The sequence below is a fragment of the Gastrolobium bilobum genome, unplaced genomic scaffold (genome assembly GCF_033153095.1).
Source record: "Gastrolobium bilobum isolate Gb01-03AN ecotype WA unplaced genomic scaffold, APGP_CSIRO_Gbil_v1 utg688, whole genome shotgun sequence".
Lineage (NCBI taxonomy): Eukaryota > Viridiplantae > Streptophyta > Magnoliopsida > Fabales > Fabaceae > Gastrolobium > Gastrolobium bilobum.
This window is the reverse complement of record NW_026897255.1, coordinates 245,757-265,409: the sequence shown is the minus strand read 5'-3', so window position 1 is coordinate 265,409 and position 19,653 is coordinate 245,757. Positions and strand designations below refer to the sequence as shown.

General features: G+C 34.5%; 1 protein-coding gene across 1 annotated transcript; it reads right to left on the bottom strand.

The window, feature by feature from the left end:
* Window positions 1-6,914: 6,914 nt before the first annotated feature.
* On the bottom strand, window positions 6,915-12,345 carry LOC133305287 (MND1-interacting protein 1). The gene is made up of 3 exons (XM_061505459.1): window positions 12,170-12,345; window positions 10,408-12,043; window positions 6,915-7,678 (listed from the first exon to the last, which is right to left on the bottom strand). The coding sequence occupies exons 2-3, from the start codon at window positions 12,016-12,018 to the stop codon at window positions 7,160-7,162; spliced, it is 2,130 nt and encodes a 709-aa protein (XP_061361443.1). The 5' UTR covers window positions 12,019-12,043; window positions 12,170-12,345; the 3' UTR covers window positions 6,915-7,159.
* Between the last annotated feature and the right edge of the window lie 7,308 nt (window positions 12,346-19,653).

The window sequence follows — 19,653 nt, the reverse complement described above, 5'->3', positions numbered from 1 at the left end:
ATTACCATGAATATTTTCTCAAGTTCTTTTACCCATTCTATAGCTACCTTAGGATTATAATCTCCACGAAAAGTGGAAGGTTCATGCCTACGGAATTCAATTAGCCCTTTGTAATCAGAATTAGGTCCTCCTTGAGCATTTGTAGTTCTAGGTTCACTTTCACTTTCAAAGTTAAGGGTGTGATTTCTGGTCAATCTTCCCTCAACTCCTGAATAATTTGATGATTAGTTACAGTCTATTCTCTAAGAGCTTCTACCACTTGGGTAAATGCATCAGTTACTGGGTTAACTTCTAGTTCATAAGTTGAAGATGTCTGCCTTGTATCTGTCATAGATCTACATATATTGTTTCATGGTAGTGAGTTGATTAGGCTCATTACTAAATAATTCAAAATATGCATGATCTATGACAAAATATCAAGCAACTATAATAGTTTAGGTCTTTTATTTATTTGAATCGTTGCTCTAATACCATAAAATGTAACATCTTACATAAGGCATTATTTTTTTATACTATTTAAACTATAGGAAGATTTAACACTACCATTATGAAGATTAATTATACATAACAACAACATTATTTATACACAAAAGAGATGCAACAGTTGCATATTTTTCGTACTAGTGATACAAACACACTAACTATATACATATTCTTCCTACTCTTATTTATTTGTTACATTGAGTAGAATTACAAGTTTGAATTATATTAGTCTCCCATATTAAACTAAACAGTTTCTATATGGTCTAGATAAAATGTAATAATCACCATGGCCCATGGGTTCCAAGCATGACACAAAACTCAATTTTTTCTTCGTCAATTGAGAACGTCATCCCTCATCCGTTCCCTGTGATGAAGATGCTCAGCATAATTTGCTTCTGGACAAGATAGTATATAAAAATAAAATAAAAAATACTGCCTTATGTAGGATGTTATAGATGCCATGAAGTTCGTGAAGATGGTAGTCAAGAGTGGGAGAGGGAGAGAAAGAGAGAGGAGGATTTGGTGTTTCATTTCAATGAAAATGAAGATGCTGAGGGCAATGTATGCGGTGCAACATGTTTCAGGCTCTCAAGTGATACTGACGGAATAAGGGATGAAGATCATCATGGTCAAAATTTAGATAACCACAATTTTGACTGTGAAACTATCACATGCTTATGTGTAAAAATTGCTCCACACGAGTAAATGTTTTTTTCAATTAATTCAGTAAGTGGTAGGATATTGTAACAATCAATTAGAGTTACTACCAATATTATTATCAATCAATTTCACCGTTAAATCGATTATGTTGATCCAACGGTTATATTTATTTCCATCTTTGTATGGTTATGATTCCCCATATTTAATGTGAAAACATTAAATATGAGGAATCATAATTATGCAAACGTGAAAATAAACATAAAGTATTAAATATGGGGAATCATAACCATTCAAATATGGAAATAAATATAACCGTTGGATCAACATAATCAATAGTGACATGGGTAGTAACCCTAATTGGTTGTTACAATATCTTTCCCTATTTAGTAATCTTTAATTTATTTTTCCTCTGTTTGATCGATGAGCTCAGAAATGATACGCAATAAACTCATTTGAAGTTTTTATTTTAAAAATGGTCGGGTCGATTTTCATTGGGTTCACAAATCTATTCAAACCAATATGTTACAAGTCTCACATTGATTACCTATGCAATTAATGTAGGGTTTATAAGACCTTGGGCACTCTCACTTTTTGAGCTAGCTTTTGAGGTGGTGACCTCAAGATCCGTAACAATTGATGCTTTTATTGAGAACTGAGATCATGGGTAACAGAAGACACAATGTATACACTTTTGTCTCATACAGCAGTATATTGTTCTATTTTTAATGAGTGGTTCTCTCATCCATCTCCGAGTCAACTTTTCCATCTATTTAAAGCTCAGTTTTCACTATGTGAATGACTCTATTCCAAGTTGCCATCTGTTTTATTTTGTTCTGTTCACTTTAGAAGCATCGATTTTGTTCAACTATCTTTTAGTGTGATGATGGAAAAAAACTGGCCTCTAAATTTGTTCGCGAGTAACATAAGTTTAATCCCTAGAGAAACTAAAACCCAACTAAATGGGAAAATTATAATCCAAAGATATAATCATGAGAGACATTTTGAAAGGACAAATAAAAAAAGAAAAAGCAAACCGATGGTCTCAGGCTGCAACTGATTTACGAAAATGAAAATTATAAATACAATACAATATTTTCAAAACTCAATTCATATTCAAATTAAGTTTTTAACATGTATTTTATGATTTATCTTAGTTCATTTGGCAAAAAATTAATATATTGATATTTAAATAAAAAATTACAAATTTATCGCAGTTTTTAAAATATTTACGAATCTACTGCACAATGTCACGTCCAAATTGGGCGTCACATGTCACGCCTCATTTAGGCGTGACACCAACATGGATCACGCCTAAATAAGGCGTAACATGTGACGCCCAATTTGGGCGTGACACATGCAGCCATGCTGCCTCCCCAGAGCGTGAATGGCTCAAAAATTTTTATATAATCCCCTACCATTCCATGCACTCCTCACATCTCTTCTCTACCATCAATTCTTACATTTTACATATATAATTATTATCTTAAATTTAGTCTTTTATTTTATTTGTCATTGCATTTTAAAATGAGTTCACATTCTGATTCTGTTCGTGTCGTGTTATATTACAATGGTAGGAAGGTGGAAGGTCGACGAGGTATCATGTTTGAAGGTGAAAAAAGGTCGACATGCATCCAACGCAACGCAACCATTTGCGAACTGCATCACAGAATTCGTCAGAAGTTAAGTCTTCAAGGTAACCAATGTATCACTCAAATCACCACAAGGTTATGGCAATCTGAACAATACATTAGTTTGCAAGTGGTTGACGATGAAGATGTCGAGATGATAATGAAAGAATTTTTCAACCAGTCAAGGAAAGATTTTCTGGAGTTGTATGTGGACATTGCCGGAGCAGAGGATATACCATTATCGGTGAGGTCAATTGCTTTAAATTCTCCCCGTATTGCATCAACATCTGTCGCTTATGCTTCTCCAATTGCTAACATTTCTTAGGGAGATAAAAATTATCCGACATGGGTTATGCATGACGACGACGACGACGATGAAAATATCGCAATGGAAGAACGTCTTCTGTCCAAGGATGTTAGTGCTTCAGAAGGAGATGAAGGTGGTGATATGGGCGCGTCTCAAATCCCAGTATATCATGAAACAGTGAAGCCTCAAATCCCGCAACTTAATGATGTTGGCTCCGCACAACTACTAGGTCATCATGAAGGTAATTTACATATTAATTCGTATGTGATATAGGATGTATGAATATCGTATTAAGAAGTTTTAATTCTTATATGCAGGTGACAATGCTGTTATTCCTTTTTGGGAAGGAATTCCACATTACACAAATATTGATTGGAGTTATCGGAGCGAACAAGAATCATGCACTGATTGTTCGGTTTCAGGATCGGGATCAATACAAGGTTCGTGGCAACTGGGTGATAAGTTATTTGTGAACCGAGAATTTGCAACAAAAAAGAGGTTCAGATGGAACTGAAGCACAACCTCATGAAGGAGCATCAAGATGAAATTGTAATTGAGAGCATGCCTGCAAAGTTAAGCATGAAATGTGGCGCGTATGATAAGGGTTTCCTGTGGCGCGTTAGGGCAAGAAAACCAGTGTTTGGTTAAAATTGGAAGATTACCAGATGGGGTGAGGATCACAACTGTTTGAATGACCGTATTTCTCAGGGTCATAGACAGCTCGATGCTGACGTCATTGCGGAGCTCATTCTAGGTACGTATTCTATCAAAATGTGCATTCTACTTTGAAAGTGGTGTGACTACTTATACGCGTTCTACTTAATGTGTATGTAACGTCTTCATTGGGAGGGATGTTAAGGGAAGAACCATCAGTATCAATTGCCCTGGTTCATGAAAGGATCACTCTAAATATGGATTTAAAGTTTCATACAGAAAGGCATGGTATGCGAAGCAGACAATGATTGCAATGATGTACGGTAATTGAGAGGAATCTTATGCTTTTTTCCCCAGGTGGTGTGAATACATGCTTCACTTTTCTCCAGGTTCTTTTTATCATATTCAAACAAATGATTATTATGTGGAGCATGGCATAGTTCCTGGAAAAATAGTGTTTCATCGCAATAATGTACGGTGATTGAGAGGAATTTTAGGTATTTTCCCAGGTGGTGTGAATACATGCTTTGCTTTTCTCCACGTTCTTTTTATCATATTCAAACAAATGATTATTATGTGGAGCATGGCATAGTTCCTGGAAAAATAGTGTTTCATCGCATCTTCTGGACGTTTAGACAATGTTGTGATGCGTTCAAACTTGTCAAACCAGTCATACAGATTAATGGCACGCATTTATATAGTAACCAACACCCTAGCATGTGAGCAATGTGCGCCTTCGTGAAATAAATCTCTCGATCATGATTCCCAGCTGCATCACTCCACCGGGCCCACAAACGATCGAAGAATGAGTCATGTAAAAAGTATGTGTCTCTGGTCTCCACCTCTCGACCAGAGCACTAATCAATGGGGCATCAATTTGAAATACATTATACAATTATCACATGTTATGTCATTGTATTGAATAACTACATAAATTGTAACGTCGTCAAGTGCATACTTGAATATGTCGCATGCGTGCAACATGTATAAATCCAGCCTGTGTGAACTAGTCGACAACCACGTCTGGAATAGCGTTGGCAGGTAGCCCCCCTATACCTTGCCACGCCTGGTCTGCAACTGACGCACATGTTCCGTATTCCACACCTGCTGTGAAATATGGGCACTCTGCGTCCTCTTCTAAAGGACCTCCCATCTATACGGCCCAGTTATAATATACATAGTAGGATCAGTAGGTTGTGCCTCGTGATCGGATGCAGAACCCCCAGATGATTATGAATCACCCATGATAAAAAAAACTATACAAAACAACTACCTACAACATGTAATAGCAAATTTTATTTACAAATTAATTAAGCAAAGCCCTAATTCACTATCAAAATTATTAAGCAAAAACCCTAGGTATTTACTACAATCGTAAGTAATGAAATAATATTAAACCTAATATACTAATTAATTTTTAATGAAATAATAATAATACCTAGGACACTAATTAATTAGTAATGACATAATATTAATACCTAAGTCACTAATTAATTCGTAATTAAATAATAATAATAATACCTAAGTCACTAAAAAGTTCCTAAGTCACTACAACATTTATAACATGGTACAAAATTCCAAAGTCACTATGACTATTTTCTAAGTCAGTAATATACGCTAAACCCTGTTATCAAAAAAAAAATATACGCTAAACCCCAGTTCATAATTAAATAATAATAATACCTAGGTAACAAAAAAATTCCTAAGTCATTAAAACATTCATAACATGGTACAAAATTCCTAAGTCACTATCATTATTTTCTAAGTCACTAATATACGGTAAATCCTAACATTCGTAACGAAGCACTGTAATTTAAACGTATACATAGTAAGTATTAAAAACTTACTTATGTTAGCAGAGTTTCGCTACGAAAAATTCCACGTAAGGTTGAGAGCATAATGGTCTTAGAGAGAGGTTAGAGTAAGAGTATGAAATGGTTAAAAAGGTAAAATGAGGAGTTTTTATAGGCTTGGTGGGTGATGCCTCATTTGGGCGTCACATGTCACGCCTGGTTTGGGCGTGATCCACTAGGATGTGACGCCCTCTTTGAGCGTGACATGTGACGTCCAAATGGGGCATGATTTTGTGCAATAAATGTTTAAATATTATGAAAACAACTATAAATTTGTAATTTTTTAATTACAAAGCATTATATTAGTTTTTTTGCCTAGTTCATTTATTCTGCGAGCTCTAATGCCACGTTGTATTAAAAACCCAAGTCTGCCCTACTGTTTGATAATGTTAACTTATACCGAGTGTATGCTGTTTCTCGTAATTTTTTTCATTTAATAATCACGATACTGTGAAATGAATGATATGTTAACAAATTGTTGAATGACAAGAGTAAAAACAACACGCATTATAACAAAAAAATATATAAAGAGTTCGTTTTTTTACGGAGAATGTAAATAATATTATTTTGGAACAAAAATCAAGATATTTTTATAATTATATAATTTATTCTAAAGTTAATTTTTATTATTATAATTTTTAAATCTTTTAACTCAAAACGAAATCGTTTTGAAAGTGAATATAAATAATTTATCTATGTCAACTTTAGAAGTTAAAAACATTAAAGCCATATATAAATCAGCAAGTACCACAAGAAAAAGCATAATCACCAAATTTACCACTCAATAAGATTTAAAGTCAAAGAAGATAAGTACAGATTTTTTTTCCTTTTGGAAAAAGATCAATATATTTATGGACTTAGTATTTGTCATTTAAAAGAATAGTCTTTTTAAATGAATGTAATACATTTTTTAAAATTTTAAATTACAAATTTTTTTCTCTCACTCTCTTTTTCTCCCATAATTTATTCCTCTATCTCTCTTAAAAAGATATAAATGTGTGTCCTTTTACTTTTCCCAATATTTATAAGGGGCTATATTTTCTCCAGCATCAAAAAACATCAATTTTTACTGCACATCCATGGAGAACCGTGTCAACAGTTTTTTCTTTTTATTTTATTAAATAATAAGACCCACTTCAAAAAAAATGTATCTATTGCATGAAATCAATTTGCCAGTTGCTGGAAGACTATGATTTCCCTATTTATAAACGATAGACATTTTATGCAACGGCTTAGAATAAAGCCCTACTTCGATAAAACGAAATATGTAGACAAAGAAAAGACTGCCGTAGAGGGGAAAAGAAGGTCACCACTCAATAAAATGACACAGCCACTTATTTCATATTTTCAAGCCAACGGCAGCAACTAATAAAATTTTAGACATTCCAAGAGAGAAGCTATTGCTAGGACTTAGTTTTTATTAACATACTAATAACAAGTCCTGACAATGCTCACGACTCACAGCATGCAATATGAGATTAGAGACGAGAAGTCTCAACATTAACTCCAAAGTTACATAAAAATTCATGGCATATACCTGCCCAGGTCCCATTGAAAAATTACTTTAAAATAAGCTACGAACTTGCCCCAAATACACGGATTCTCTGTTGGATTTGAACCCGGCAGCAAGGACAAACAGCCTTACCCTTTCTTCCATACTCATCACTGCAACTAGCACACATAACTTGGTGTGAACACGGCAAGAAAACAATGGAGACTTCATCTTTCTTACATATAATGCATTCTCTGTTGCTATTCACTTCTTTCTCTGAAAAATCCTCCAAATTATCTAATTCTTGAAGCAGCTTAGCAATTGTATCTCTTTGAGGCAATGCACCTTCAGATTCAGTTATAGGTGAAGTACTTGACTGGTGATGCAAGTCAGCAGACTGAGCAGATGCTTTAAGGCGCGAAAGCTCCTGCTCAACTCTTAATAGATCATCCTTGTGCCGCTGGAAATCTATCTCTATCTTCAGGCGTAAAGCCTCGAGCTTCCTCTTATTATTAGACTCAGCTGCTTCCTTAGAACGGCGTTCCTCCTCAACTAGTGCTAATGCTTCCTCTTTAGCCTTCAATTCCTCCTTCCATTTGACCTATGATAAGTAATTACACAAAATAGATGGTTCAAAGTAACGCGTGGTCTGTAACATCAAATAATTTTTTATTTTTCGAAGTATTTTCACAGAAACTGCAGTTTTCACACTAAGAATTTGCGGTGAGGAAAACGAACCAGTACAAATATATTGTATGGAGCTGACATAACTATAGCTAACTAATCGAAAGGACTTGAATGAAATCAACAGAAAGAAAATTCAGGTGTAATAATGTTCAATAACCAAATGCCACTTTCGGGATTATGAATAAGAAAACACCTAGAGAATATAATTTAGGATCATCAAGGATTGAAGGAAATGAGATTTTCGCATGCCCACAGAAAGAAATACCCATAAATACACAGCACGCAATCCCTGATAATTGGAACCAAATTATCTACAAAAGTAGATAGCTCCAAAATATTAGAAGAATTAGTGAATTCGTTAAATAGAGAATAATCCAATTGGTTCCAAATTGATTATAACATAAAATATGAAAGAATTATAACCTCTATTTCCACTAGATAGATAAAAAAGTAGACTTTGATATTTCAATTTGATGAGAACGAGAGAGAATGATGACCAGCACTCCAAATCAATCAAGGCTAGTATCAAACTGCAGAGATACATCTGATAATATGACGGCAAGGTGGTTTCTATGATTCAGATTAGTTTGGAAGAATCCGCCCAAAGAAATACCATGGTTCCAATAGGAATATAAAGTTGAAAATACCCGGGCAAAGACCAACACACCCAAAACTATGTAGCAGTTTCATTAGATATTTAGATTAGCTCAAATCAATTAGTTATATGTGTGAAGGCTACAATACTATAAACATATAATATGCGATATATTAATAGCATCTAAAGTATGAACTTCTATATGATAAGATGGAATAAACAACAACAGACAAGCCTTATCCCCATAGATGGCTACGTAGATAAATCATCACCATTGGGCACAATCACAAACCAAATTTTGAATAAAAACACCTATGAAGTTGTAAAATCTGGCCCAATCAACGACTCGGGGTACTGCGTCAATGGTTGGCTAAATTACCTAGTCATTGGTTGAACCCATAGATAAATACATGTCCATATTCCATACTCAAAATCCCAAAAAATCATAACACAGCCTAACCTAATGTAACAAGTCCAAGTTCCAAATTCCAAAACAGTATTACACAGGAACCTAACACATTTTTACAAGTTCAAGACATAAATACAATGTTCTACTAAGTTTAATAAAAATCTAAAAGCCACTAGGAATGTAAATTTGAACCATATGAACTGATCAAAAAGCTGTTTACAGTCAGTTCAGAGACAACAGATGAAGAAAAAGATGCTACCCTTCACCCATGGATCTGTGTTGTTATCACTCATTCTTCCTCAACAATAAACAGAGCATACACAATAAAGCGCATTCAATAACCATAGCTTAAATTCACTAAAATCTCTGTTTTTATCCTCACTTGAACCCCCCCTCCTCTCTTCCACCAATTGATGGAGTTTTGGATCTCCAATAACCCATCGCACATAGAGACCAATTTTTTGCATTTGCAGCAGCTCTCCTTTGCACCATTGAGGCAGTTGCAGCCTCTATTCACACAAAATCAGGAATTTCGCACTAGTCCACCCCACGTTTGCCAGCTTCGCACTAGCCCACCCTTGCTCCATACTCTCACACGTTCACACACAGCTTGCAGGTCCTATATTTCACACATAGGTCCTCCTCAGCCTCTATTTTGCACACAAGTGTTACTTCTCCAGCCTTTGTTTCATACACAGGTTCTCCCCTAGCCTTGGATTTTCAAGTATTAATGACGAATGTGTCTTAAGTTTGAGTACTTCGGGTTTTCAGTATCAATTACGCATGTATTACAAACTGTAAAAATTTTACATTCCATCCACTATCTTTGGCCTACAGCTGCTCTATGATCTACTACGCAGTTATAGCATTTTTTGGAGTGGCTGCTTCATGCCACATTCTACTGTTAACTCCTTGAAGTGTCCCATAGAATTTGAAGTGTTGAGTTTTGCCGTGTCTAACAAAAACGTCAAATATGTGTCCAACACAAGTATGGCTCCTTTTTTAAGTCTCTGTTCTTCATAGCATACACAGTACATTGCAGATGCAATATGTACGAATTATGAAATGCAAGAAAATTAAGAAAAAAAATACAACATTTTCATCTTTTTCAAGTCGCAATTATTAACCAGTACACTGAACTATAAAGTTTTAAAATCTTAAATTTTGATATGCATTTGATTATACAGGTTAAAAATGCCAAAGTACTTCATGCAGAAACTATCAATTTCAATGTGATTATAGTTAACTGTGCACCACACTAGTCTAGGCCATATTGATGTCTGATTTTGAAACATGTTACTTTTTTTGGTAAGACCATGAGGTGTCCACCTCTTTTGGCTGTAGGACTAATCCCCATTGGGTGTAGGCTTGCCCACAAGGTGCTTCCAATGGGTTTCAAGCCCCTGCACTACAGGTAAAGTTCACCCACATGGAGCACAATTTGCAATTTTGCAAACTGAGCCACACCTTGTGGTTGAAACATGTTACTTTTATTCTGACATGAGAGATGCAACTCCCAATCAGTATCCTCACTCTATGCAAACAGAGAGAAATGCTGCAAAACATTTTCTTTTCGGTTAGGTGGTCTGTGTGTGACATTGTCAATATACAAATAAGTAATGGGGGATAAAGAGCAAACCTCAGCTTCTTTTTGACGCTGTCTAATCTGAACCAATGCTTCTTGTGTCTCCAATATCTTCTCTTTTTCATCAGAAATCTCCTGCTGTAGTTTAGCTTTCTGTTTTTCCCAAGCTAGAAGTTTCTTCAAGCATTTTTTCTCCCTTTTTGCAACTTCTAAACAAGCTGTTACTGACTCTGATGCACTTAATTTGGAAGCCTCCATCTCTGCTTTGATTTCTGCATTCTCTGTCTCTAGTCTTCTCACAGCTGCATTTGCACGGTCCACTTGACCACTAGCCTTTCTCAAGGCATTCTCCATCTCTGAGAGTCTCTTCATGGTTGTATCCTCAAGTGCCTGTTTCCCTTTCTTCAATTTTTGAGTCTCCTCTCTTTCCATTCGTAACATTTTGAGCTCAGTCAGATCACTGCTTAGCTTTCTTGCTGCTTGCATTGCCTTCTGATGAGCCCAATCTTTTCGCTCCTTGACCTGTTTCTCAAGATCCTTAATCTGATGAAATAAATTGACTATCACCTCATCCTTCTGATCCTCTGCCACAAGCTCCAAATTCTCATCAAGATTTAAATCGCGAAATTTACTCAGCACTGAGTTGACAGCATCTTGGCTATCAAGATTCTTAGCATCTCCAGACTGCTCAACCAAGACTTCTGTTCCCGATACAGCCAAAGAATCCAGATTAGACACGGTGGTACTACGGCCGGGAAAGGCCTTCACCTGTGTCTGCAATTGTTGGGAGTTTGCCCGAAAACCAGCAGCAAACATAGCAACATTTCTCTTCAATAAGGACTTCATGGAAGGAGAAAGATTAAACCTCTTGGGGAATTCAATATCCCTTTGCAACTGCAAATTCTTCTCTGCACCACAAGAGAAGAACCCAGTCACAGAAGAATCCAAGCCTCCCCCATTTCCATATCCCCAACCACCATGAAACCTACACAGAGCTGGAGCCATAACACCAACTGAATTGCCACCAGCCTCAACAGCAGCAGGAACAGGGCAACCGTTGCCGGGCACCGGAATTTCCATAGTGCTAGCCCTTCCCATATGAAGATCACTCATGAGCAAACACCACATGGCATCACCTTTACTCAAATGAGGCCTCACTTGTTGCAACAAACACACCATACCCGCCAAAGAGTACTCCTCTAACTGCCTCAAGTCAGAGAACACAGGCTCAGACTCATCCAAATTCCCATTATTACCAACACCATTGCTATTCAAAAACGCTAAGGAGTTGTGCAAGATATTTGTCAGCACATCCATGCCACCATAGCAGTGCCCATTTCGCAATATGGCTTTCACGGCAACGTCCTCATCATAGCCCAAAGCAACAAGCTTTGACACAGCTTCTTTGTATATGAATTCCAAGTTTTTCAACAGGATCTCTTCCAATTGCTCTTCGGTGCAGTAACCCCATCCAGTTTCCTCGAGATTAGGGTTCGGGTTAGGATTCTGATTCTGAGAAGAATCGTTAAGAAATTTAAAGGGCTTGAGACCAGACTCGGCTATGGATTTGGATATGGCATCCCCGTCGCATGAATCCGAATCCGTTTTCGCCGATCGAGACCTCCGATTAGCTCTGATGTGCTTTTCCCTCATCGTGCAACCCATTTATATTTATTTTTAGGGTTTTTTTCTATGATTTTGTTGATTTTTATGTGGAGATAGATGAATAAAAGGGGTAGAGAAGAGAGAGGTTAGAAATCGAAAAAGAAGATCAAGATCGAAACTCGATGAAAGGAAGCGAAGAGAGAATACTCACAGAGGGGGATGACGATCGAATCAAATATTGAGACAAACGAACGAACCAGAGAGATAAGAGCGAGAGAGAGGAGGGAGGTTGTTAATGTTATCGTATTTTGGTTTTTGGAGAGTTCAGTAGTGAGAATCAGAAGCTCATTGGGTGCCTGGGGGTCAGGTCTCAGGCTCAGCTCTGTGCACTTCTTACAAAGGCTTGTCCTCTATCTACCTGAGCAAAGGAATTTTAATAGATTATTTTTGGGAAAAAAAAAATTTATTCATATTTAATTAAAATTTTAAAAGATTGCAAACAAAATCGCAATTCATTGATACTCAATTGATATAGATTTCGTGAGACTTTTTTACTGGTAAATGTAACTAGAATGTCGTCTCACAATCGTACTCTAATCCCTAAAGGGTGTATTGGATTGAGATTTTTTAGGATTTTAATAAATTGTTTTTGGACAAAAAATTCAAAGTGGTATTCGATTAGGATTATAAAAGATTATTTTAGAGTCCTTCCAAATCTGTTAGTATTCAATCAGTATTTTAAACAAAGAAAAAATAATCTTATAGTATTCAAAAATCTGACGATATTAATGGACTTTCTATAGATGTGGATTTTGTGAGACTTTTTAGTGAGAGATATAAATAGGATGTCTCTCTTACAATCTTACCCTAACCCCTAGGATTTCGAGATTTCTCTATTGCAGTATCTTCTTCTTTCTTTAGCAGATCGTCAACCCGCTTGAAATCGAGTTCTGCCAAGGGAGCTTCATCAAAGCTCAAAAACAACATATCTTTGAGCGATTTTAATCACAAAACAACCTAGAAACGACAACCCAACAAGATTTTAATCTAACTCATATAAAAACAGCAGATTTTGGAGCAATTTTTGAAAGTTTAAAAAATAATTTTTCAAGCTATTGGTCATGATTTTTCTTGGTAGGAAAATATGTGATTTTTGTATTAAAAACAACATAAAATAGTGGGAAAACAACATGGTAACAAAAACTCCCAAGAATAATTTTCATTTTACATCAGTGAAACAAGATCAATTTAAATAAAGATTGAAACTTTCATAACATGAACCTGTTTCATAATAATACATTCACGAACGAAATTCCTTCGTTTTTGGAAATGATTTCAAACAGTTTTTGTATCTGTATATCACTAAAAACTTATTTTTCAAAACCCCCAGAGCAATTTAAGATTTCAATGTGTTGATTGAAAATAATTTGAGAATTTTTCTAAAGTTTCATGTAATAAAACCCATAAATTCAGATTCGAAATTTTCTTGAAATACTCAATGAAAACATGCATATGATATATGATTAGAAAACTCTCATCACGTCGAATAAAAATCTCAAAGTTTACAAGATCAATTGCAAAAAATTTCAAATAAAAAAGTATCATGAATTTTACTAATTTAGAAAATTATATTATGTTTTACTTTTTTTTATTAAGATCATTGCATTTCTTTATTAACTTTTTTTATTAACTCTAGTAATTTTGAATGTTTGTTAAAATTTCATATGGTTTTTAAAAATCTTATAAATCCATATTGTCCTTTCAAATCTTATAAATTCTATTAAAATCCTTTAAAATCTAATCTTATGAAATATTGATGATAAAAAAAGTATTTTAAAAAAGTCTTTAAAGTCTCTCCAATTCTAAATAGTCTTTAAAATCTATAAGATTGATTACCAAAAAAAAAATCTATAAGATTTTTTATCTCAAAAATGTCTTTTAAATTCTTAATCTAATACAACCCCCTAAGATTTATTAAGATTTCTCTATTGCAGTATTTTCTCTACCTTTGGCAAGTTAACCCGCTCGAAATCGGATTCCGACATGAGAGATTCGTGAAAACTCAAAATAGCATATTTTTGATTGATTTTCATCACAAAACAATCCAGAAAAAACAAACCAAAGAGATTTTAATATAATTCATCTCAAAAATAGCATATTTTTGAGAGATTTTGGAAGTTTAAAAATAATTTTTCAAGCTATGGGTAGCGATTTTTCTTGGCACAAAAAATGTGATTTTTGTATTAAAAACAATATAAAACAGTGGAAAAACAACAAGGGAACTAAAACCCTCAAACCAATTTTCACTATACATCAATGAAACAATATAAATTTAAAGAAAAATTGAAACTTTCATAATATGAACCCTAAACTTCATAAATATACATTCATGAACGAAATTTCTTCACTATAGAAAACGATTTCAAATAATTTTTGTGTCAATGGATAACTAAAAACTTGTTTTTCAAAAGCCTCAAAGCAATTTAGATCCAAAATTTTCTTAGAATATTCAATGAAAACATGCATATGATATATGGTTAGAAAACTCTCATCATATAGAACAAAAATCTCAAGGTTTTAAAACGAAATTTTATCATGAACTTTAGGTTCTATATGAAAAATTTAGAATTATTTTAATAGTTAAAAAAATTGGGTCTTATAATCATATATGCATAGCTCTAATACTAATTGAAGAAGATAATTTTCAACCCATTGATCAAACCCAAGAGCAGGAACAAGAAAATGTTAATGCGTATAGGACTAATATAACTTTAGATATGTGGAGAGTTGTTGCTTAGTAAGTTTGAATGTTTGTCAAAAATTATATGATGTTTTATTGATTGAGAAAATTATATTAGTTTTTATTTTTTTATTAATTTCATTGCATTTCTTTATTATTATTTTTATTGACTCTTGTAATTTTGAATGTTTGTTAAAAATTCATATGGTTTTTTAAAAATTTATAAATCCATATTATCCTTTCAAATCTTATAAATTCTACTGAAATCATTTAAAATCCAATCTTATGAAATCTTGATTGTAAAAAAAGTCTTTTAAAAAGTCTTTAAAGTTCCTCCAATTCTAAATAGTCTTTTAAAATCTATAAGATTTTTATCTTAAAAAGTCTTTTAAAATTCTAATCCAATACACTCCTCTTAATTTTATTTTTTAATTTTATATCTAGTAAAATATAATAGGAAGCCTTAAAAAAGACTATTTAGAAAGTATGTCTTAAAATTTCTTTTATAAGGATCGGCCTATAAGTCTACTATATTAATTATTTTAAATAAAATTATTATTTAAATAATTTTGTATAATAAAATAATATTACTATAATTATTTTTTTCAATTCTTGAATGCATAATAGGCTTAATCAGGCTGACAGGCCTAGGTAATGCCTTTTATTTTTTTAAATATAGATAAGACCATATTTATAATTTGGCCTACAACCTTTGCTTTTTGGGTAGAAAAGTGAAATAATAAGATTATGAAACTGATAGACATTAGCTACATGTATGCTTATTAGTAAACCCATCAGCTCTATATCATACACGTGCATCATTATCATTTGTATACTTCAACACCCCCTATAGACACACACAAGCTGGGCGGTGAACATCTCGAAGCCCTAGCTTGGCAACAAGAGCACCGAAAAAGGAAGGATGCAATGCCTTGGTGCAAAGGTTAGCGAGTTTGTTAGAGGAAGAGACTGGGAACAAACGTAGCAAACCAGTGCAAAGTTTCTAGCGGGTAACATGAATGTCGATCTCAATATGTTTAGATCGCTCATGTAGGGTAGGGTTCTTGGCAAGATAAATTGTAGAAACATTATCACAGTAAACGGATGCAGCTGTAGAACAAAGGAAATGAAGGTCGCGAAGCAAGAAACTGATCCATTGAAGCTCACAAGTCATGGATGTAAGAGCTATGTACTCCGCTTCCCTAGACGAACGAGACACTGTAGGTTGCTTTTTAGAATGCCAGGCAAAATCGGTGAAGCCACCCAATTATAGGGAGGTCTAAGAAGAGAAAAACAACCCAGTTGCTGGAGACCCCTTGATGTAATGAAGAACACGTGTTGCTGCTACATAATGATCAAAAGTTGGAGCACTAACAAACTGGCTTAGCTGTTGAACGGAGAAGCATATGTGTAACACCTCATGTGCACCTGGTGTATTAAAAATATAAATGGTAATAAGCGCAACTCAATAAATGTGGAAGCTAAAATTTCCAATTATGATTCATTAAAATCAACCAAGTGAATCTTTTTCAAAAAAATCGCATGTATGTAAATTGCAGTAAATAACTAAACTGAATAACCTCATAATATAAATAATGTATCAAGTCATGAAACTACAACACGTAGACCAGACATGTCCTGATACAATAATACAACTCCAGTCTGAATATCACAGCTTATTCAAATATGGCATAGAAAATCCCCATACTCACCAAATAAAGCAACATAATCATCAAATCATGTCTCAAGTACAATAACCATAAAGGTATAACAGCAAGGCAAAAATTATAATAACATAACAAGGTGCATTCATCATCTCAACTCAGCTCCGGCCTCTTGCCGCTAGAAGTCTCAACCTCAGAAGTACCTGTACTTGAAAATGTGCCCCACACGGGGTGAGATCTCTGACAAGAAATCTCATTAAGACAAGGAGTCCTCAAGATCTCTCCACCCCAAGCTCACTTACAAATATAAATTCAAAAATGATAACAATAGTAAAATGGCAAAATCTGTGCAATGCAGCAGATGTCCATGTCATGTGTGTATGCATCCTACTGGCCAGAGAACAAAACGTAGGCATTATGCACGTCTACAACCCACAGTACAAGGAGTCCACCATGTACCTCACACACAGAGTTACCATCTAGCATGTGGCCTGACCTACTCAAGGATTACTGTCTCGTGTGGAATACCCAACATATATATACATATGGCAAATGCACTATATAATAATCCAGCTCAACAACATATCCAATATTCATCATATAAATAGTTATATTTTCAGAAAAATACATCATGCATATAAACCATCCTTCCATGAGATTTAGTGGAACCATCAATGGGAAAAACCGAGAACACAAAATCTTACCTGCAGTGCCAAAATCTCTATCCAAAGGCTCGGTATACATAGATACACCAATAGTCACACAATCTGACAATTGCAATCTGTTTTATATCAAGACATTATTAATATTCATAAATCCCAAATTTCATATCAATTGAGCAATGTTTTCTCTTTCGTTTAGTGACTCAAGTCCCTCCTAAACTATAATTATAGCATATTAACCCTTACTATTATTTGTATTTATATTTTCAATAGTAGCACTGATTTCCTAGGGTATTATACCCTAATTGGGCTTTTCTACGCATCAGAATTGGTTTTTGGTCTTTCTGACAGGGGGTAATCAATTACCATACAGGGGGTAATCGATTACTCCACACCGTACTCGATTTCCATGAACAGGGTAATCGATTACTCCATATGGTAATCGATTACCATCTGCATGGTAATCGATTACCACGCGGATAGAACACGAAAACTGTAGATTTTTCTGCATAATTCGCGGGTTCCATGGCTTCCAAGGGTCCAATGTCCAATTTTTCATCAAACAGAAGCTCAAACCACATGATTAAACATAGCTATACCATTTTTTACATGAATCATTAAGATAACCACTTTTTACTTCACAAACTAACTCATTTTCAAGAAAATACAAGGGGAATGGTTTGTAGACTTTGAAGAGGCACTAAGCTACTAACTTAGTGGTGCACGAAAATCACACTCAAAGGTAGGCCTTGGAAGCATCATCAATTGCAAGATTGAGATGGAATTCTTGTTCCTACTGAGCTAGCATTGAACAAACTTATTAACATCAACCCTTTCTTCCTCACCCTCATCAACAACCCAAATACTTCTCTCTCTACCTTGGAGGTTTTCAAATTTTCCCCACCTTCTCTCTAAGATTTCACCACTTAAACTTCATCAAAATCCAAAACACTCTTCACCAATATTGTTCCTTAGCTCTTGAACTTGTGAAAGCTTGTATTTTTGAACCTTGGAACCAAAATTTCATGGCTGTACTCTCACCAAACAGCAGCTACATTTCCTTCCTTTTATGGCAAAAAATGGTGGTTGAAGCTCTTTGTTGAAGAACACACTTCCTTTGGTCATTCTTTGAGTTTCTAATGTAAGTTCCTTGCATTTTCATCTTGAAAGACCCTACCTTTACTCTTTTTAAATTTATGTTCTTGGTTCTAAATCCTTGAATATTTCACGAAGGTGTGTTCTTGGTGAAAAATAAGCATTATTGGTAAGTAAAGGTTGGAGCTTGAACTAAATGAGCCATCTTGGAGAAGTAAGGCTTGAATCCATGGAAAAATGACAAAAAGTCCTTCTTTCCTCCACATTTAATTTCGGTCATAAGGAGTTTATAATGCTAATGATGTTGTATTTTCTTAAAAATGGAGTCTTGGTGTTTAAATGTGTTGGTGGAAGTCTAAAACTTAAGAAAGATAAAGACTTGTAAGAAAAAGTATCACCTTTGGCTTGTGTATGAGTTGTTCTTGATGTGGATGAACTAAGAACCCTAAAATCACATGTTATGATTCTTCCCTAACTATTAAAATTAGTGTTTAATGGTTAAAATTAATAAAGATGGTACCTTTGGGGACTAAAGACATAAATGACTTAATTAAATCATGAAAGTGTGTTAAAAAAATAAGTAAAAACCTTAATCTTATGACTATGCAATTTAGCCATATAGATATATATTAGGGTTTGATGTCTTAAAATGGTTCTAAGACTTAATTAGGACACTAATGAAGGGATTAAGTGAGGTGGATTGAGCATAATTGATTAATTAACTCTTAAATCCTAAAATTTGACCTAATTAGGGTTTAGGACCACTAATCATGTAATTAGTGAAGTAAATGAACTAATGCATAAGTGAGGATGTTGAATAACATAAGGAATATAAATAAATGAAAAACCCTAAATTTATGTTCACTTAGGGTTTCCAACTAAACCTAATTAGGATTTGCTAATTAAACACACTTTGATTAAATGACCAGTTTTTATGCTAACTTTAGGAGAACATATCATTTTGAAGCCTGAGATGTCATCTATATTGTGTCAAAATTTGATACCATTTGAAGAGGTGTAGCGTTCTGTAGGTCCGATTGAGTGAAGACTGCTCAGGGAGGCCATGTGCAGGGGTTGTACGAGTATGCATCTTTCACGAATTGTTTTTCCCTCAGTTCTTCCTCAAATTAAGCTCATGATATATAAAATTAAATCTCAAGGTGTCTAGTTTTCTTTATATAAATTTGAGAGCAATTGGCTTAGTTTATTTTCCAGAATCGCAGAAATGGTGAGGGATGTTTGGGGCTCTGTTTGGAGTTGGCAGACAGTTTTGCTTGTCCAATTTCAAACGGTGATTACCGGAGCTAGAGAACTCCAAATGAGGCGTGTGATACCTTTTTGAAAATATAATTGAGTCTATATTAACATACTAAAAGATGAGATTGTTATAAATAGTGGGTTGCGCACAGTGACTAAAAAATAGAAGCATGTACAGTTATAGGAAAATCGTAAAAGTGAGATTTAGGCTAAGTGGGTTTATGAGAACCCCTTAGTAACTTATAATAATTAATGTTCAAGGTTATGAATGACAAAT

Coding starts and splice junctions, on each gene's coding strand:
- LOC133305287 (XM_061505459.1), bottom strand. CDS start 12,018: ATGGGTTGCACGATGAGGGAAAAGCACATCAGAGCTAATCGGAGGTCT. Junction 7,679..10,407: donor AGCGTCAAAAAGAAGCTGAG/GTTTGCTCTTTA, acceptor TACTTATCATAG/GTCAAATGGAAGGAGGAATT.